Source organism: Homarus americanus, unplaced genomic scaffold (genome assembly GCF_018991925.1).
Source record: "Homarus americanus isolate GMGI-L3 unplaced genomic scaffold, GMGI_Hamer_2.0 scaffold34921, whole genome shotgun sequence".
Lineage (NCBI taxonomy): Eukaryota > Metazoa > Arthropoda > Malacostraca > Decapoda > Nephropidae > Homarus > Homarus americanus.
The window spans coordinates 20,480,721-20,502,981 of record NW_024741901.1 but is presented as its reverse complement, the minus strand read 5'-3'; the positions used below and the strand labels follow the sequence as shown (position 1 = coordinate 20,502,981).

General features: G+C 36.5%; 2 protein-coding genes across 4 annotated transcripts in view; one reads left to right on the top strand and one right to left on the bottom strand.

The window, feature by feature from the left end:
• LOC121876200 (major facilitator superfamily domain-containing protein 1-like) overlaps positions 1-15,319 on the top strand; it is a 59,038-nt gene extending 43,719 nt beyond the window's left edge. The window contains exon 12 of the transcript XR_006090725.1: positions 15,050-15,319. The gene's annotated coding sequence lies outside the window, so the exon portion shown is untranslated. The remainder of the gene's footprint in view (positions 1-15,049) is intronic.
• Positions 5,335-21,787, bottom strand: LOC121876199 (GTPase-activating protein skywalker-like). Of its 3 annotated transcripts, XM_042381169.1 has the most exons (14): positions 20,500-21,787; positions 16,556-16,839; positions 16,011-16,115; positions 15,350-15,568; positions 14,987-15,137; positions 14,548-14,736; positions 13,915-14,039; positions 13,450-13,560; positions 12,667-12,837; positions 11,933-12,187; positions 10,074-10,160; positions 9,738-9,842; positions 7,652-7,944; positions 5,335-7,512 (listed from the first exon to the last, which is right to left on the bottom strand). In XM_042381169.1, the coding sequence occupies exons 1-14, from the start codon at positions 20,516-20,518 to the stop codon at positions 7,371-7,373; spliced, it is 2,256 nt and encodes a 751-aa protein (XP_042237103.1). In that variant the 5' UTR covers positions 20,519-21,787; the 3' UTR covers positions 5,335-7,370. The 3 variants fall into 3 exon arrangements, with proteins under 3 accessions (XP_042237103.1, XP_042237102.1, XP_042237104.1); XM_042381168.1 differs by lacking the exon at positions 20,500-21,787 and having other exon boundaries at positions 16,556-17,927; XM_042381170.1 differs by lacking the exons at positions 10,074-10,160; positions 20,500-21,787 and having other exon boundaries at positions 16,556-17,927.
• Positions 21,788-22,261: the final 474 nt, after the last annotated feature.

Sequence of the window (22,261 nt, the reverse complement as noted above, 5' to 3'; positions counted from 1 at the left end):
TCTTGGAAGCCGTTGGTCTAGCATCCTAATAACACGTCCAAGCCAGCGCAAGTGTCTTTTGGCTAGCATGGTTTCAATGCTGGTCGTGTTTGAGCGACGATATAGTTCTTCATGAGTCACTCTATATTCCTAGGATATTACAAAGATATGCTTAAGGCATCTAGTGTGGAAGTTTTCCAGCATTTGGATATGGCGTCTGAAGGGCCTCCAGGTTTCTGAGGCATATAATAATGTAGATATACAGATCGCTAGATAAATTGCCGTCTTTGTTCCATATTTGAGGTCATTGTTGAGAAAGACTCGTGTTCTCAAACGTCCAAATGCAGCTGAGGCTAAATTGATTCTGGTTTGAATTTCCATATCCAGTGAGCAGGTGGGTGTGAGAATGCTACCAAGGTACTTAAACTGGTTTACTATTTTGATAGGATCTCCATTAATGTAGAATTGTGGTGCTTCTATTGGTGGAACAATGGGCTGGACAAAATCTCAGTCTTCTGGGTGTTAATTTGCAAACCAAGTGAGCTGTGAATACCTGAGATCACGTCCAGTGCTCGTTGCATAGATTCTCTGTTATGTCATTATTGCATAGCCATCTGCATACTGTAGTTCTATGACCTGAGTTGTTAAGGTTTTTGTGTAGGCCTCCAGACGTCTAATATTAAAAAGGCTACCTTCAAGACGGTACCGTATGCCCACACCACCATCAGGCCCAGGGGCATTGTGTGAGAGTTGTGCTACAGCCAGCAAAAAGATGTTAAACAACACAGGTGCTAGCACACAGCCCTGTTTTATGCCCATTTGGACACTAAATGGTTCTGACTGCACACCACCCACAAGTACCCGGGCCTGCATTCCATCATGCATCTGGTGGAGGATGTTAAAAAATCTTGGTGGTACACCGACCCTCTCCAACATAGTCCACAAAAGTTCTCTGTTTACTGTGTCGAAAGCCTTGGAGAGGTCAATTAAGGCGGTGTAAAGGTCTGTATTTTGCTCTTGACTCTTTTCTTGAATTTGCCTAGCTGTGAAGATCATGTCTATTGTACTGCGATCCTTCCTGAATCCACATTGGGATTTAAGAAGAGTGTTCTCCGTTTGGTGTTATCTTGCCAGCAACTATAAGGAGGGAGATAGTACAGTACAGTACTGTACTTAGAGGATCTCAAATGCAGTTCTCTGCTTTCAGTGTTAAAAGTGGCACAGGAAGTAGAGTGGTTGACAGACCTTTTTTAATTTAATTTAGTAACTTTTACTTTACTAGTAAATTTGTTATACACAGTCATATTTATACTCATCATTCCACTTATGTCATTATTTTTCACATGTACAAGAGTGTTTCAAAAATAATTCTTCATGTGGCTTAATGTTCGGTGAGGGAGGAGTTCACAGAATATAATGGATAAGTTTCTTTTAGATCAGCCTGCAGAAAAAATAGGCAGACTTGAATAGAAAAGTAAATGTCAGCTGTTGAGATGAATAGGATTATTTAACTATCATGTTTGCATGAACACATTTTTAAAAGTTCTGATCAGTTTAGTCATTGCTACTTTCCCATGATGTCTCGCCCAATTGTAAGTCAAAAGTGATCATACATTAATCATAAAATTGAAGTAAAGTGACAGGTCGCCCATTATAATATCTTCCTTTGAGTTGAAGGCTCTTTCGCAAAAAATACATTTGTACTTGTGTTGAATTTAAGTTGTTCAGAAGTAATTATAACGTGCCTCCTTAATGTAAGAATTGAAACATAATTTTTCCCCCCTCTAAGATTTTTATCAAGCTAATACGCTTTTATCTGTACCCAGTTGTCTCACCTGACTTAGCTGATCCAAAATTGAATCGTGGAGCCATGACCTTCCATAAATCTTAATTTAACGTCTTTTTTTTTTTTTTACTCACATTTCTTGTGGTTGAACCGTGATGCATACTCCCCATTCTATCAGTATGCTTTATGTTTGTACATAGATGCAGAAAGTTTTTACATAGATCCTTAGGAGGAATATATCCCAATTCAAATGAAGGTCATGTCAGGTGCCTGGGTAATATGGAAAAATTTTATAGAAAACTTTTATTATTACCCCAGATTCATGTGTGTTTAAAATGGCTAGGTGTTATGGAGAACTAAAGAGTAATATCTCCGTTAGCCAAAACCCTTCTTAACTGAACTCTCTGATAACCGGAATTGAAATTTTCTCGGAAAATTGTTCCCAAAGCCAAAATTTTCCGGAAAATTCTGGCTTTGTGAATGATTTTCCAAGGGGCACATTTTCTGAAAAATTCTGAGAAAAATTTCCCAGTACCCTGAAAATTCCAGGAATGGGGATTTTTTTTTTCCGGGTTTGAGAGATGAAAATCAGGAGCATTTTCCAGAAATTCCGAGAATTTTCTTTTCCGTAACCGGATAATTCCGGGGATGGGGGATTTTTTCCAGCTTTGAGAGAGTTGTCTCATTGCCAAGAAATCTCTCATTTCCTGTATACATATATATTGATGTTATTCAATTTCATGCAATTCCTACTTGTCATTGTTTCATATTATTTAATATCTTCTTGGTAACACATTAGTGAACCACAGTACAGTATTATCCAAGTTAGAGTTTATTAAGCCTGTGGCATTTTGTGTTCCTTTACCATCTGGGTTATTCATGCTTGATGAAAATACTTTACAGTAATTATTTGTGAATATTATCTACTTATTTTTATTCAGTTTATCTGTCTATTCTTATCTTCCAGTCTTATTTTTTCCTTTCCTTGGAATTAGATAAAAAATACCTAAAAAAAAAAAGTTCCAAGTTTGTAATGGTAATCAGTAAGGTAGCAAGTAAAAGAAGGTTTATAGGATATATATATATATATATATATATATATATATATATATATATATATATATATATATATATATATATATATATATATATATATATATATATATATATATATATATATATCCTATAAACCTTCTTTTACTTGCTACCTTACTGATTACCATTACAAACTTGGAACTTTCACTTTACGCGTTTCTACATTTACCCGGTACCCTGCCAGAACCGGAATTCCCACTTTACACGGTGCATCTACTTATATACGCGGGTGAAGTATAATTTTTTTTATTTAGCTCATAAAATTCATACAAATTATCTGGCCAGAATATAATTTACATTGCTGGAATTCTTACAATTTGATGATCATTTTGAATATAAGCATCATAGATTTTGCATTAGACATAAAAATTTTAGATCTACTTTAAGTATTTTGTTTACTCTGAGTAAATATGTTATCTTTTGTGCAAAATATATGATATTTATATTCAAAATATTCCAGGTCTTACAAGGAATCCAGCAATGTCAATTATATTATCCTAACTTTAGTCTGAGGTATTATTTATTACTGAAAAGGTAAATATTCTGGTTTCTCCCACACTTTTCTCTGGTAGGGAGGGTTGGTGGGGGTGAGGGAGGGACCGACCGACCATCTGGCGAGGTTGGAAGAGGGGGGGAGGCAAGGTGGGGTACTTTGATTGACAGATAGTGTTGTGAAGAATATTTCTTTTTTTTTATTAACTGAAGATATTTGTTTTAGCTCATAAAATTCATACAAATTACCCGGCCAGAATGTAATTTACATTGCTGGAATTCTTACAATTTGATGATCATTTTGAATATAAACATCATAGATTTTGCATTAGACATACAAATTTAAAATCTACTTTAAGTATTTTGTTTACTCTGAGTAAATATGTTATCTTTTGTGCAAAATATATGACATTTATATTAAAAATATTCCTGGTCTTACAAGGAATCCAGCAATGTCAATTATATTATCCTAACTTTAGTTTGAGGTATTATTTATTACTATACCTTAAAATCTAGTGGTTTTCCACCAAACCTTTCTCAGAGAGGGAAGAGCCAGGAGTGTGAGAAGAGGGGGAGGGAGTTGAGTCCATTATTTGAATGGACATTAACTTGGCGACTGTATTTCTCTATTTCTCTTAAGTATTAATTGTGTGCATGTACCATCATAAAATTAAGATGTTATTTTTACTAGAACATAGGTATTGTGTCGGAAAAAGTGGAGTTTGGGGGTCAGCTGGTCTCTATTTCATTTAATCCCATATGTTATGTTGTTCGCTTTACGCGGGCCTCCTTGGGTTCAATTGACCGCGTAAAGTGAGGGTTCAATGTGTATCCGACTTACGACAGGGTTAGGGACCCAAATCCAAGTCGAAATGGTCGTAAGTCGAAAATGCTTAAATAATACATAGAAAATCTAAAATGGGTCTCTTTTTCTTCTCAGTACCACAAAACTCTCACTTTTAAGCTTGCCAGCCATTTTAAAGTGAATTCAAATGAAAATTTTCTGTGTACTGACGTTGGGACTCGAAAATACGTAATTTGACAAAATTTTGGTACGAATGAGGCAGGTCGTAAGTGCGAGTGGTCGTAAGTCGAGTAAAATAAAAATTGGTAATATTTGTATGTGATGGTGAACAGTATTAATTTTCCTGGTTACTAGTGTGGGTCCTTATTGATAGATACTGTATTGAATTGTATATCTTAACTTTGTTTTGCAGTTGTTTAGTGTTCTGCATTTTATATTTTATATGAGATATGGTATGAGGGACCATATGAACTTCCACTACAGTATTAGTCTGTAAATTGTAATGTAAGAATATTTATGGTTTTGTACTCAGTAACATTCAATTATATTGCAATTTGATATGATTTTATATATACAGTGCTGTATATATACTGTATATACATTTGTAATAATAATAATAATAAACGGTTTATTAATAGAGTTGCAGTCTGTGGCTGAAAATATACACTTACATTTGATTTAGACATAATGATATGTATGCATGTGTGTGTGCGTGCATGTATGCGTGCGTGCAGGGTGACCTATGCTGTAACGGTTGGCATGCTCACCTAGCAAGCAGTTGGTTTAGGGTTTGATCCCTAGGCTGGGTGAAGCTATGGGGAAGTTTCTTTAAGCCAGTTGCCTCTGTTTAGCTGGTAGTACAATAATTGAGAACATTTGAGGGTAGTGTTTCAGGGTACTGTACTGTAATGGTTAGCCAGTGCTGATGGTGAGCTCTCTGGCCTACTTGCATTATTCCTTGACACTGGGCCATTCAGTTAATTAACTTAGTAGGTTGAGGCTGTTGTGTTGGCAATTGCTCCTACAACTTTGACCAGTTCATGCCTAGGTGGTCCTAGGACCAGTAAGCCTCATATATATGTGAATGTGAGACTAAACACAATCACAAAATACACCAATACAATGGATGGGTTCATAGAAGTACTGAACGAGAATGGAGTAAGTCAAACAAAAGAAATGTCTTCATTCCTTTAAATACCCTTTATTTTCATTGCTACAACACAATAAAATAATAACAAGTGGTGAAAGAATAAATACTGCCAAATTAAACAACTTACAGTATTTATCTAATAATTACTGGCCATATCAAATATTTACAAATAAACTTCATAAATAGACTACTTCAAGTGGACTTGTAAACAAAATTGAGATTCCACCTACAGTAATGGACACCCTACATGACAGCATAAGTATGCAAGTAATATTCATTGAACATTTAACCACATGTGAACTGGTTGTCACTTAACATGTTTCAGCTGCTAATCCATTAAATGCTATATACTGTACTCCCATTTAACATTTTACAGATTTATGCATTACATGCCTTGATTTGAAAAGCATGAGTTACTACTTTAATCACATGAATTATCACATTAATTTTGTCAATCATGCTAATAATCCACAACAATATAAGTGTGAATTGAAGTATTTCACCTGCAGGAGGTACACTGAATTACTTCAGTTTCTTAGGCAAGCTGTTTTTGTAAATGGCGAGTTTCTAATGAAATGATAATTCTACACATTCCCCATAAATGTAATAAATAACTAATGTGTAACAAGCCATATATATATATATATATATATATATATATATATATGAATAATGTTGAGAAAAATAAATTATATATTCCCTTTAAAAATCTACATCCTGGCAGTGGTTCTGTTACTCCACAAAACATTCCCTTTTGAGCTGTGCCATCAACAAATGTTTAATAAACCTAAAGGAATACATGGATTTGCCTTCTAAACTTTTACTGGCAAGTTTATTACAATTCACCAAGTAAAGAACTGCAGCAGTTGCACCTTAATAGTACAAACCACAACAGTCACACCTTAAGGCAGAGTGCTATTCAACACACACTTCCAAGATTATGGAGACTTTACATGCAGACACTTAAGAGCTTACAACAAAATATGTCAAAGAGCCTCATATTGCAGCTATTGAGAAGGAAGAGACTTTTTCTGGCAAACAATTATCAAACACTCTAAATCCTACTTTTACCTCTTAAAGAAAAAGCAGTCATAAAGCTTACCCAATTAATGATCAGTATAATGTGTTTCTTGGTCCATTTAAAGAAATTATGTGATTTTTTTTAAAGTAACCAGCTACTGTCATGTCAAAGTAAAACGTCTGCAATGAGAGGCTCATACTACTCAACGGACAAAATTCCACAATGTTAATAGACTACTTTTTGATTTGTCGTTGATATTCTTACATTTAATGCATCAGTAAAGCAAACTATGGATGCACTGCATCTACAGCTATGTCACTAAAACACTCAAGTGTGCAGCATTTGTTTTTGCATATCAAGGTACAAAGCTAACACTCAGTTTAAGTTTGAGGCAGCAATGAATTTTAATGCTCTGATCTCAAATTACTGTATTGCTAAAACCTCATCTTAGCCTTCCGTCTAGAACTCTAGATTCTTAAACTACTTCCATGAGATTCCTTTTTTAACAAAGTGAAACCACAATGGCCTGACCACACATACAAGACATGTTTGCTACACACAAAGCATAAACTAGGTCCCGTGTAATCAATGCTTGCACGAACACAGATATGTGACTAGGATTTTACATAAACCACATGCAGAACACTGCACATGATAAATTATCTACCCTACAAGTTGCATTCAAATGATGCCTCAGAACATAATAAATTTTCTATACAAAGTACTGTACATACAAATTACAACAACTAACCCAGTATACAGGTACCTAGCCAGTGATAATTGTTATCCTAAATAGATATGAGTATTTTATTTGTCTATCTTGATTGTTTATGTTCTTTGGATTATTCAATTTACTTATATTAAATAATGAAATGTTAATTTTCGATTTCCCCAAGTATAGCATAAAAGAAACTTTATTTAGTTGTCTGATAAGTGAAAATACCAATCAAAACATAATTTAGGGCAATGGAACCAACTGTATAATACATATGTTTTTCATAAATTACCAATTAGATCCATTCTTTCAACAAACATTTTACATTCACATATTGACCAGACTGTAAACTTCTATAATTTTAACTTCAAAGTCTCCATTTGGCACAAGAGGAGGATTTTCAAATGTCTGGCAAGTTTCTGTCTTGCCGTAACGGAAGTCATGATCCAGCATGATCCCCTGACCATTTCTGTGTGAAGAAAGAAAAAAAAATACTGGGTAAGAAGCATTCTATGTAGCCATAGTACAGGTACAACACATAATTAAATTTGTATTATTTCTGAACATCTTACTTGACAGCCAGTAAATACCGAAGAAAAAAAACTTACCCTCCTCCAATAGTGATCATGTTACTGTCGGCATGCATGAAAAGCTCTTGTGAGTGTTCCACTGATGAAAGTTCTGCATTATCTTGTTGCTTGGATATCCCAATCCACTGATATTTGGCAACTGTTGGTCGAAGAGTGAACAAGAATGTTTCACCGGTGCCAAAATATGTCTGCCAGTTACCAAACTCATCCTTATGGTGCCGCTGGGCCCAAGCAGTAGAACAATATGCTCCAAAAACATAATCATCCAAGGTGCGAATGCAGAGAAGGGTTGGTTCGTGCTTCTCTACACGCTGTTGGGAAAAATAAATAAATAAAAAAATACAATTTAAAAGATGCAAATGATTGGCTGTGTCAATTGAGAACCTGAGCTCTCTTGAAGAAGGGTGATTGCCTCTATCCACAGAAACTTCAACTCGTGGAAGATTTTTATGAGACCAATTAAAATTTTTTGTGTAAACAGATTTTTGGCAATTAATATAATCCCCCCCCACCCCCCCAAAAAAAATATGAACAACTTGTATACACATTTAGAACTAACATCAGAAATATAAATACAAATATAGTTGTAGGCATGGGTGTCTGCTTGGGGGGAGGGGGAGTTGCTCGTGTCAAGGGAAAATGGTGTTTAGTTGGGTCAAGGGATTAATGTGGTCATTTTTCTGAGGTCCGAGAAGGTTAGGTCAGTTACTTTAGGTAACTGAGGTTAAGACTCTCTTGACTCTAGGCTCGGCGGTTTGACAACACCGGTAATATTAGATCAGGTCATAGAAAGCAGACAATTCACCCAGCTACTTCAGTTTTGTATGAGACACTACTGTGACACTGACCACTTCTGATTTGGAATCAGTCATTTACTCCATGGGAATATATGAGGTTATAAGGTAAGAAAAGTTTGGTACAGTAATTGTTTAAAATATATTGACATGATTTTGCTGAGGTACCATAATTTTAAACTAAGACAGTGCACTGTTATCTTGGTGTACTGTAATTTTAAATCATTGTCATTTTACTATGCCGCCAATGTCGTGGTACAGTACCATGATTATAGATCGTCAAAATTACCAGCAGAGCTAACCCTTCCCAGACAGTGTGGTGGGCAGAAACACCATTCAAATGTCAATGGCTCAACCATAGAACGAAAATTTTTGTAGATCAGTCTATGTACAGTACTGTACCATATTTGGAGGTCATCATATATTCATAAGAAAGCAGATTTGCAGCTGAAACTAGGTAAAATTTTTACCTGTATTCACTTCACTTACTACAAATGGCAAAATTTACAAAAGAAGAATTCAAGGACCAGATTTCGAAGATCATTAAATCGAAAACATAGGTAAATCAGCCACCTGGTTTGAAATTTGGTCTCAAAACAAGAACTAAGATGATGGACTTAAGGATTGGCTCAAACACACTTTTGTTTCTTTCTGTTACACTCAATTATTATTGCTCTGATATTACCAGTGACAACATGCACAGTGGGAGAGATCATTCAGTAACAGCTTATGATATATTTTTATTTTGGGCTATTATACTTGATGTAAATTTTGGTTGGTAATGGGTGGTGTTAATCTGTGATTGTCTACCAAGCAAAGATATTTATAATTATTGTAACAATAAATGATATTGTAATATAACTGTTTCATGTAAGCTCATCTTAACAAATTCAGTATAGTATGTGACTGCTAAAACCTAAGAAAATAAAACTCACTAAAATATTAAGCCTGGAAAACAATACTGTAGGAGCTAGCCTATCACCTTTCTGAAGTGGAGGGCAACATCCCCTCACACCAAGAACTTTCCAGGACAAAAACCCTATTAGCCAAAAGCATAAACTAACCTTGAGAAATATAAGATATAAAAATTAATTTTGTCCAACTACAGGGTATGCACTTTAACTGAGGGACTTGTGTCCATCAAGCCCCCCGAAAAGTTCCAGCAGATGCCCATGGGTGTAGGTTATGAGTACATGTACAGTAATCCCCATGCTGTGGCAGTAATAGCTTGCATCTCAATCTAGAGATGACTAGAAATATATTCAAAGCTTACATACATTACTGTAGCAAAATAATCATTAAACACTAACCTGGAAGAAAGTCGTTAGGGAGCAGCCGTGTTCTTCTGTTGTGTACACTAAAGTTGGCTGATGCATCGTCATCCTCATAGGTAGCCACGACCACAATGTCAAGAGCTGCAGGTCAAAAGAGTATTTGACACTGTAAAATGTACCCACAAAATATAATTACTTTATATAATTCATCACTCAATAAGGACAGTGTATTACCATAATTATGTAAACTGCATAATTCAGGAACACTTCAAAATCAGGAAGGAAACACAGCACATTCATTTATACCCAGCAACCAGTAGTTATCAAGGCCAGATTCTCTTAGGTTACAAAATGGTAAAGCAAGGGACAAACCTCATCCCTCGTGACGACCATTGACTTGACACTTTGAATTGGGTATTGTCCCATGGCTCTCACACGAGGAGCAGGAGAGCGAGATCCCTTGTGGCAGCGTGCATAAAACATTGTTAATTGGGTAGCAAGTATATAAGGAACCCACAGAGAATGTCAGTTATATTATAATACAAATGTAAAAGCTGCAATGGATTAAACTTTAAAAGCATTTAAAAAGCATAATCTAGGAAGAGACCAGGAAAAGTTTTTAATTAAATGAGATATGTACAATATGCAAATTATTCCTTAATCCCAAACGGTAACCAGAATATTCCACCCCAAACACCTGACAAAAGCACTCGATGATTATTATTATTACAGGAGATGCCACATGGCCACAATCGTGTAATTCAATGATAATTACCGATCAGTGTCGGTGTTGTTACTTATAATTATTTTTTTCCTTACAGTGAGAGGACATCACCAACATTTACATTGTACTCTATTTTGGTGGTTGTGAATTGATTTTTGCTATGTCTTTTGTGACTGTAAAGTGCTTCGGCCAGACGATGACCATCGTTCATGCGGATTGCTTACATTGTAGAAGGGAGAGTCTTAATACATCACCATCATTAAAGTGATATATATATATATATATATATATATACATATATATATATATATATATATATATATATATATATATATATATATATATATATATATATATATATATATATATATATACATACACACACTATATCTGAACATTCTAGTATAATGGATTCCCTGAAGATGCCAAAGTTTACTTAGAAATTCTTATGTAAAAAATCCAAACTAATTAAAAAAAAGGTACCGACTACACTACCAAAACAGGAACTTAATCCTTCATATATACTGTTATCACTTCCTACCAATGGTGGACAATACATCAGTAATATTAAAATGACGTATCTGTCTGTTCCAGCAATAGGTTCAAAATGGAAGCACACATGTCAATGGGGGGGGGGTATGGGAGCACAGTGAGTCCACCAGCTGGCTTTTTTTGAAAGGGCACTGTAAGCCCCCCACATGATTTTTTTTTTAAATCTGACCAATATCATGGGCATTTTGATGCCATTTTGAAGCCATGTGCACTTGATATCAAGAGATATTCTGAGGTCAATAGTAATTACATTTTACTCTACTTGTACAAAAATGCCTGAGTACAATACTGACATTAAAGAAAAAGTATTTTAATTTTCTAATGAAAAAAAAAAGGGGGGGGGGGTCCGGGCCACCAGGACCTGCCTCTGATAAGCCCCACGGTTGTACATCTTGGTAGAGTATTACTATTGACCATGGACCCCAAGTGGTCCAGGCAAGAAGCAAAAATCTTTCCCGACTAAAATATCTCCATGCCGATTGTAGGAGGTGGTTACTTATGTCAAGGAGGGCAAACTGTGACAGTCAATTGTATACCTAACTAATGCAAAGTAATGGCAATAAATTTAACTGTACAAACCATACAAGCAAGAACAAGTAAATATTTATACTTCCTGTCTTAGCCCTCTTTTGTTGCTTTCTGCACTAGTCCTGCATCAGTTTCCTCCCTCATTTACACAATCATATAAAATACCTTTACCTCTCACCCTCCCCACACAATACCAAGAAAGTAGTATAGATAATAGACAGATAGATAGGTAGGAATGTGTATACACTTGTCTATAGTTCAATTACAGAATTCCACAAGTTCACCCCAAAAAAGGCATTTTGGTGTTAAAATATAAAAAAAACTGACTTTTAATGTTTTTAAGCCATGCATAAGCAACACTTGCACTCTGAAGTTTTATACTGCATAGTACATAAATAAATAAAGACAACCAGAAAAGGTTCCATACCTCTTTGATGGTCAAGGTGTGGGACATCATCTGGATATTTGACTGTGATTCTGAGGTTGGAAGACCTTCCAGTGATACAGAACGGTTTAAGGCTGGAGTTTCTGGTACATTTGGTTGTCCTATCCCACTGCTGCCTCCTCCCATCATTCGCTGACTTTTGAGGTACATTTCTGTCTGAACCACCACTTTGGTAATTTCCGACTTGCTGAATGCTCGGATACCAAAAGCAGTTTTCAGCAACTTTTGGGGAGAAATCTGAAAAAAAAGTTATGAAAATAATTAACTTATTTACAAACAATGGAAATGTAGATTTATTTCCAGCGACTACATGAAAAAACTATTTAAGGAATCTAAATTCCAAATACTGTATGCAATTCCTAATACTTGTATACATTACAGTATTTCAAATACAGTATGATATTTCTAATAAACATTATTTCAAATGCAGTATGTGATTCCTAAAGCCAAAATTTCTTCTCTTGCTATATACAGGCACAGTATAACTTTTTATTATTAAACATAATTGTCTGAAATACTGTACAGTACTTTTTTTTTTACTTTTAATTCCTTAGACCATTCCACGTTTTGAACATTTTGTAGGTTTGCCCATATAAAATCAAATCACCATAAGTGATGTTTGTTTTTCTTCAGCACATAACTTTTAATTTTTTAATCACACTGGTGTGACTTATTCAGTTCCACTTCCAGCACATATATGGTTTAAAATTTCTCACCTGTATATTTTGGCAAAACTGCATGATCGACTCATTCAGGCCTTTGGATGGGAGGGCCCCGACCATAGCTGGATCATGTGCTACAGCCTTGACAAACAAGTGGAAAATGGCCAGTGCAATTCTTAACATGACTTTTGAACCCTCAAATAGGAAGCAGTCAAGAACACGTACCTATTAAGGAAAAAATGTACATTAGCGGAAGATTCATGATGGGAACTTGGGGAAAGTGAAGATAAGTCATAAAATCATATGTTCCTGTAAACAAATTCTTACTTCATATTGCAAAACCTCAAGTTTTTACTTGTAAAATTTTTATTTGAAAAATATTATCTCACTGACTATTTCTATTTTACATGGACTAGTTTATTAAGATAGTAACATGTTCCTCAAACACCTGATAATCTCCAATGTCCTAAGAATACAAAGACTCATCTGATTGTAAGCAATGTCAAAATATTTTTACAAACTATTTAACTTTTACTAATATAATACATAAATGGGAGTATTATTAAAACCTGTTCATATTATGAAAGCTTTGTGATCAAGGAGAAGAGAAAAAAATGCTATCATACCAAAATCCTCAAGTTGTTTTCCCCCTAAAGGATATTACTGGAAGTATTATGATCAATTATTTTATACTCTGGAATGCTGTGTGAGGACTGTAACCAGAAAGACCTTTAATGTGGTGAACTGGTAATCTGATGTGGTTTCTTAATTAGGATGCCAAGATGTATTATTATATATATACCTAAACTTCTGTAACTACAGTATAAGCATACGTACCACATGTGTGATAGGCAAAGCTGCTAGAATCCACCAAATCCAGCTATGGAATGCCTCCTCAATCTGCTCTTGAGGAACTCCAAATTTGGACAGAGTTGAGAAGGCACCTCTCTGAAGGCAAGAGGTTTTGAAGATTAAGATAATGAACATGTGTACATACAGTATTTGTAAATAATATTCAAGATAGGTACAGCACACAATCTATTTCCTAATTCAATTATGCTGGTAGCCCAAGAGTATCACTAACACGTATACCGGGTATTCATAATTTATAATGTATGAGTGTTTTGCTTATTTCCAGCAATTTTTTTTTCATTAGATTCTTAGGTGTTTCACTCTCTTGCTTAGTCTCACAAATAACAGTTATATGAGAAAAACTCTTTGGCTACCAGGAAGTGAACCACCCTGCGCAGTACAGTTTTGTGTGTCTGAGCCAAACTAAACAATCAGAAAATCTATACTTACGATATGTTTTTTGCCCAGGATCATTGCAGCTCTCCAGTGGGCTTCATTTGCAATTTTAGTTTGTGTAAGAAATTTGTTCTGGGCTCCACTAACAAGAGCTGCCATGCAGTTGTATGCATCCACTTCTGTCAATGGAAACATAGGAGTTTAAACAATGTCTATGATGCTCTAAAATTACTTAAAATAATCAACATTTGTATCTACTCTCCCACAACAGAGCAGGGTGTGCCATAAATTATCATAATATTCTGGCCAATGACATTCTTAATATATCCCTCTCTCAATCAACCTACTGTATATACCTACATAGTACAGTACAGTACAGAAGTATATCATTACTCCTTACTTCTGTTTAGGTGAATGGTAAAGAAATTTTATAAAGAGGAATGGTGCACTGGTGCAGGACAAATGTAGAAAGCCACAGGAGGACGTTAGAACAACAAGTTGTAATTTTTACAGTTCTACACAGAGTAACTTATATCCTTAACTTGAATACATATGGTAGTAAAAAAACAAAGTGAATCTTTGGCATCCACTCTGATCTATATTGGCAACAGTTCACAAAGCATACTATGTTGAGTGAATTGACAATTTCATTTAAGTGTTTCTATCTCAATTTATCTTAACACATACCATCCATGTAATGAAGCAGCATAGAAGTCAGGGCATAAAGAGATGGAGCATAGGTGATGGCAGGGTGACTGAATGCAATGACAGAGATAATCCGTTCACAAGCTGTTACTCCCCGAGGTGAAAGAGAATGTGATATCTTGTAGCTTGTATCAATGAAGGCGGGCATTTGTACGCTGCACTCTGAGAGTTCTGTCAAATTCAGAAAGAGTTAGGTCTCTCCTGTCATCTCATCAAAACTGCTTATAATGTTTTCCACTTTCATGTTTTTTTGCTTCATGTTTCACTGTACAATTCAAGAAAAAATATTTTTAAATACAGTATTCAAAGTAAAAGAAATTGTAAAGTTAAGCAAAATATTTACTAAAAACCTGGGTATTTTTCTACTAAGTTAGCTAAATTTGTGATAAATATTCATATAAAGTCTTGACAAAAAATCTACCTGTGGTTCCATAAATCTGCTTCACACTGTCCCAGTAATAAAAGTCTCCAAAATCCTTTTCAGACGAGTGATGGCGGCACATTTCGCGCCAGAGATTCTCACGCGCTGGACTACCAAGACTCCAGTCAGTCTCCCGAACCATCTGTTTGGCCTGATGAAAAAGAAAATTAATAAGAAAGTCAACTACCACACATTTCATTTATGAATAAAGTCCAAATAACATACACACTTACAAATGTAATGTTATTCATCAGCCCAGTTTGTTAAGGCGCTCATCCATTTGAAAAACACAAATATATAGAGGAACACAGTTCAGTGACTATGACATTTACAGAAAATTTTTATTCTTTTAATTAATATTACCTCTTTCATTCGCCCCGTTTGCATTTGGGTTTTGATATCATCCCATTTGGCCATCGATGTTTCATCTGCCGAGTGTGCAAGATTATGTACGGGAATTCTGGACATGTCCACATGACCAGAGAAGGGTGGGGGGTTGGTTGGTGTCTTGTCATCGGAAAGAGCTTCAGCATGATGGCCTCCTCCAACGGTCATCTTGATGAAGTTGCCAAGAAGCTTAACCTAAAAAATAGGATGTGATCCATGATATTATTAAGAGTTCAGTAATACATGATTACTAGAGAAGAATACTATACAGTACTGTACCAGGTAATTTTGTTTATGATAATTTAGTGTAAATTTCATTCCTTCTACACTATACAGTACAGTATTGTACATATGTATTATAGACTGCAACAACAATTCGTAATGTGTCTGCTGTTCTTAAACAATATACAGTACAGTACTGTACAGTATCGGGTGATCAATAGTGATCTTTAAGTAAGGATGTTAGTGATCAATGCTGAACCTTAGTAAGAGTGCCGGCAGACAATATTCATCATAAACAAAGTTTGTTAATGAACAAATCTGGAAAAATTTACTATGTATTATCATCATCCTGGATCAATATTTAAAGAAGAGATGGAACAATGAAGGTACAGTATTTTTTAAGATTTTTTTTTACCTGTTTCTTTACTTCTGAAATCCGTTTGTTTTTTGTCGATCCGTCAACTGGCCACTGTATGAGGGACTTGGGGTAGGCCGAGATGGGGATTCCCCTGTTGTAGCTCTACACAAGATGAAAGGTGTAAGAATAGGATGTTTTACCTCCTGTATGTACTGTACAAGGTGTAAAGATGATAATTCTAAACCAAAAGGAAGAATTAAAATTTCCATAAATAATAACTATTTTTGAAAATAGAGTATGATAAATCCAGTGTGAAAAACTAATAACTTTCTATACTGGTACAAAGGTCATCAGAGGGATAAGCAATGTATCATGGATGTAAAAAAGTGATTAACAGAGCAGTGATAAGGTTGGCATTTCAACTTCAAAATAAATATTTATACCTATGAATTTATGTCTGGTACCTTAAACTACAACTCATCATCACATTACAATATTGTAAAACTTTACAAATGGTTTGTTGTAGAAACTAAAACCTAGTGAATGGTACAGTACTTAATGACCCCAGCAGTTGAATCATCTACAAAGCAGCTGCAGCATACCTTTACGTGATTGAGATCGAGGATATTTGTTTGATTGTTGTTACTGGCATCATAGAGCGGGTTGTTCCTCTGGACATAGCCACTCTCAACACAGCTGGTGTAAGCCGGCGAGTCACACAGGTCGGGGATAAAGGCGTCTTCGTGTTGTAGTGACCGTCGCCTGCTCTTGTGATGATTATTGTGATGCCCACCAATGCCACTAAGGGTTTGCGGCTTCTTGGTCGAATTTAACCGTGATCGATGAGGGTGGCTGGTGTCCTCATGACTGGTAATACCACGTGTGGCTGCAAAGGCCACAGGGTAAATAAATGCTATAATGTCATAAGTTAACATTTTGACAATTTTGAGGATTTAACTGGAACTTGGAGTTATGGTTGGGTATGAAGGAAGTTATTTGGGGAGTATATAATAGTATGTAGTTGACTGTCAGATGACTTCTCTTGAACCACTTATGAGATGTACTGTACAGTATGTACTTAGATTAATCTGCAACTTGATAAATATGTACAGTACCCTGTACAGAACATGGGTTTAACTGAAAGAACAACCAGCATAATTTAAAACCGGTAAAGAGTAACAGTCAAAGATGTACAAAGATCAGGGATAGTCAAGTTCATTCCTCAAGGTCTCAAGGATAATAGGATTAAGGGTGAATAAGTTTCTGTTGCTTTCACAAGACCTTCCCAGTGTAACTATCAGAAGTCTTTTGAGTCAGTTCTCACACTTCACTTAATAATCTTTCTAGTAAAAAACCTTTATTCATCTCATGCAACAATGAAATAAAGGTGGTATTTCTCTTATAGTTCATAACATCTGAAAATACATAAAATACAATAAGTTGTCACCAGTATTGTTTCATCTTTAATTTTGAGAAGTTACATTGCAGAAGCAGATTTCCCTTTAAGGACAAAAAATCTAAGAAATTAGCCTATCATCTTCCAGGAAACAGTACAGAAAAGGCTGGCTTCTGCTTCGTGACTTTTTAAATGGCTGGCTTCGGCTTTTTGACCTTTCAATGGTTTTGGTCCCATGTCAGAATTCATCATACTGTAATTTATCTAGCCGGCAATAAGCTGCTCAACACAATGATGACACATTGTTCTGTTAATCTTATGAACGCCTCTAAGATTCTAAACCAAGGCTGGTGATCCTTGGCCATAGCCACACCAATATTCATGGAATACGAGGGTTAATGTTATTGTCAGGGCCACTGAATACATGTGTCAACCTGTACATAACCTTACCCAAAGATATTTGGGTAAATCGATAAGGGTTTTTATAATACAGTACTGTACTCCAATGTTGGAAAAATCCGATCCCCTGAAGATTAGGTAACACAGCTTTTAACGTCTGAAAAATACACACAGTAATCCTAACCTAATTACCCCCACCTGCAAGTAGAATTAGTGTGGTTAAGCTTCTGGTGAAATAAGCTGGGAAACTAATCTTCGGGTAATCCCAAATCTAATGTCAAGCATTACCAACGGATAACAACTGTCCCTGCCAGCATATTAACATTGTACACAAAAGGTTTGTGAAAATTCATTAACACAGATACAACCAGAAATTTTAGAAGCGGGACACAGCTTGCCCCAAGCTGTACTAGTTCTGGCTGAGGAGATAATGTTTATCTTGCTCCCTTGTTACTCGTTTACTCCACATACTCACGCCTCACAGGGCCATTTCTGCATTAACCCATTTATGATTACACTCTTGTTTACTATTTAACAAAGCTTATATCTAAACACAAAATATGGTAAACATGGCTTGTTATTGACCGCGATAAATCACACTTGTAGAAACTCCCTCACACAGGGAAAACATGTTTTATAGGCTGTTAACAAGCTTACTAAACCGAGCCGAAAACTTTCATTCCACAAAGACAACAGTATTAGTGTGGTCGTGTATCCAGTAGACTTTCTAACGGATCGGTTACAGAGCACAGCAAAAGAACAACAACACGCCATCACTATATTGTTAACACTACACTCGGTGCACTCCCTACACTTGACCCCCTTATCTGTTGGAACACGATGTTAAAAAAAGTGCCATACACAGCATACGATTGCAAAATCATATATATTTTCAAAGGACACAAACCGACCAAACCCAAACTAATCTAGGATCTTTAGGTTGTATCAGCTAGGATAATTTTGGCTGTTTCGAAACAAATAAATGGTTTAGCGGCTCTGTCCGTGGTATATTTCCAACACCGGCCGTCTCGCCATCTTATCTTCACATCCCATGATGACGTATCGTAGATATAAATTATCCAATCGTGCTTTCAATTGGATGGAGGTTTCGGATAATGCAGGAGTATTAAAACAAAGCCATTATGATCAGATACTGACGCGCAAAACAGAGTCCAGGTGGTCCCATTGTACCTATAATTTTTGTTTTGAATAAATTGCACAAATTTGAGGATTTGAAGAGTACGTATACAAGATTCCAAGAGCGTCGAAAACACATGAATGTTTACTACGTAAGAACATCGAAAATATTATAATTTTCGCTATACAATAACATCGGAAACATTAGAACGTTTACTATTCAAGAAAATCTAAAAAAAAAAGTAAAACATTACAACGTTTACAATACAAGAACATCGAAAATATCACAACGTTTACTATAAAAGGACATCGAAAACATAATAATGTTTACTATACAAGGACATCGATAACATTAGAACCGTAAATACACAAGAATGTCGAAAATAGTATATACAGTACATCTACCAGAAAAATTTAAAATGGCCCTCCCAGACAGCGTAACTTGGCGCCTCCACCGCGCAGACTTCACGCCACTGAACTTAAGAGTCGGAATTATAACTAAGGCCTAATTTCGTATACAAACTCAGTTCACAGGTGCACCAGTAACGACCACAGTTCACAGATAACGACCACAATTCACAGATAACCACTAACGACCACAATTCACAGATAACCATTGACGACCACAGTTCACAGGTGAACCATTGACGACCACAGTTCACAGGTGAACCATTGACGACCACAGTTCACAGGCGCACCAATGACGACCACAGATCACAGGCGCACCAATGACGACCACAGATCACAGGCGCACCAATGACGACCACAGATCACAGGCGCACCAATGACGACCACAGTTCACAGATAACCATTGACGACCACAGATCACAGGTGAACCAATGACGACCACAGATCACAGGTGAACCAATGACGACCACAGATCACAGGTGAACCAATGACGACCACAGATCACAGGTGAACCAATGACGACCACAGATCACAGGTGAACCAATGACGACCACAGTTCACAGGTGGACCATTGACGACCACAGTTCACAGGTGGACCATTGACGACCACAGTTCACAGGTGGACCAATGACGACCACAGTTCACAGGTGGACCAATGACGACCACAGTTCACAGGTGGACCAATGACGACCACAGTTCACAGGTGGACCAATGACGACCACAGATCACAGGCGCACCAGTGACGACCACAGTAAACAAGTCTTGGGCCATTTTAAAAAAAATCATATGGCACATAAATAACACTTTCCAAGAACTTATGAGTAACTTATCTTTCAATAACTTTTGAGACAAGAGAGAGTGAAGATTCTGTACAGGATATGTAAATACACAGAACCCCCACAAATGATCCCAACTAGAAATGTTCTGTTAATACCAGTTAGGAGACGAAAAGAACAGAACATTAGTGAATCTCAACAATGATTGTCAAGAAACTGTATATGTATTTTCTTATAATCTAAATAAATGGTTCTCTCACTTCCATTTTTCTTCCAGCAATACTGCCAAAACAGTAAGTACTGTAATAAAAGTATGTACTGTCCCGTGAGCACTCAACACGTCTTAAGCTATACATCTTAACAGCCGGTTACAAAGTTAAACAGAAAAGTTAACAAATACAATATTAGTACTAATACAACAGAAACTTACCATGGGTTCCCACAGTCATGGTTGCTGGTGAATATCAGAATAACTTATAAAATTATAAATGCAGTTAAAGTTCGTTTGCTATAACAACTTAACGACTGGTACGACAATATACAATATCAACTTGCAATGTCTTAAACACAGTACAGCGCACTTATGAAGATCGAAAATCAGCGACGATAATATTCTCTCTGCATGCGATTCTCATCTTAATAGATGTCTTCGACACAACGTCTCGCTCTCAACTAACAGCTGACCAGCGTTGCTCCTTCTTATAGAAGGTGAGAGAGGTAAGCGACCTTAAGTTGCCAACGACCATTATCACGGCGGCGACCCCTGCAACAAACACTCTCGCCTGAGGTAATCGATTGTCTATCAACGAGTATATGTCTACTAGTGACCTACCTACCAGTCAACTTTATATCTATATAGCCATTATCTTTATCCCCCTCCGCTTATTCAGACTTGACAAGATGGAACAGACTCAAAACACGTCATCATCATTCACAAGGTTCGTACGCTAACTTTCTTCCCTAACTGTACGTGTGGAAACACATCTAGTGTGGAATTATGTCGACATTTTGGTCACCATTTTTGTGCCGTAGTCGAGTCAGATGCGTTCTAACAACACCAGATACGGACAGATTAACTTAACATAGGAACCTATGAGAATCTTTGTGTCGTAGTTTAAGTTACGTGCGCTATAACACCAATTAAATGATAACGCCATAGCCTTGGTAATCCATCTTTAAATCATAGTTAAAGTGAACCAGTTAGACTTGTATTAAGGTTGTTAGGCAAAAGGGAAAACTTAATCTACGAAACTTCTTGAGTTCATCTGTCTCTTAGCTTCAGACGTGTTTTTACTTGAATAATTAAAAATAAAAACATCCCATACGAATCTTGAGAACATCCGGGGCGTGAACAGGAAAGATATACTGCACACCACCCGCCCCTTACCACTAGGAACATTACACAATTTACTCAGTACACTGACGGCCACCTTAAGTTTACCTAACCAAGATTCATCCCCCACACCGCCTGCCTTCTCTACTCTGCCGTTTCCTACAACACCGGCTTAACCCTCTGAAGATGAGTTAATCCACAGTCCTTCAGGGCTGCCACTAAGGTAAGCAAATCCCTGCCGCGCCATACCTGACTTCAAGGGGCCACAACTCTGTACAGTATTGACAGAAAATCCTATCAAATACTGAAACCTTTAGAGATCTGGCTGTAATATACTGTACCTACACAGCCCAATCGGTTAACCAGTATCTGACACACCTAACCTCTAGAGAGAGAGAGGGAGAGACCGAAATTTTTTTTTCGTGGGCTGTGGGGAAGATGCCACCCCCCCCCCCCTGGCCTAACCACTACACTCCACCTGACAACATATCAAAACACTCGCCCGTATTATTAAACATCTTCTCTTGAAGAGGGTCGTCGTGTTTCAACCCGTGTTTTAAACTAAATGAGTCCTGAGGGACACCGCAGTACAGTGCTTAACGGAGTGGTGTGACGGTAAAATTAACTAATTCCACTATTATAAATTAGCAGTACAGTGCTTAACGGGGTGGTGTGGCGGTAAAATTAACTAATTCCAATATTATAAAAATAATATTGGAATTAGTTTAAAACTCGGGTTGAAACACAACGATCCTCTTCAAGGGAAGATGTTTAATAATACGGGCGTAAATCCTGTCATAAATGCAATCCACCAGGTTGGTTGGTGGGATTAATTAACTTGGTTTAGGTTAAGTTTAGT

Excerpts from the sequence above, each read along its gene's own strand:
- LOC121876199 (XM_042381168.1), bottom strand. The coding sequence starts at position 16,888 with ATGTTAACTTATGACATTATAGCATTTATTTACCCTGTGGCCTTTGCA. Across the intron at positions 14,737-14,986 it reads GCAGATTTATGGAACCACAG|AACTCTCAGAGTGCAGCGTA; the intron begins GTAGATTTTTTG and ends TGAATTTGACAG. Across the intron at positions 10,161-11,932 it reads ACACCTTGACCATCAAAGAG|GGATCTCGCTCTCCTGCTCC; the intron begins GTATGGAACCTT and ends CGCTGCCACAAG.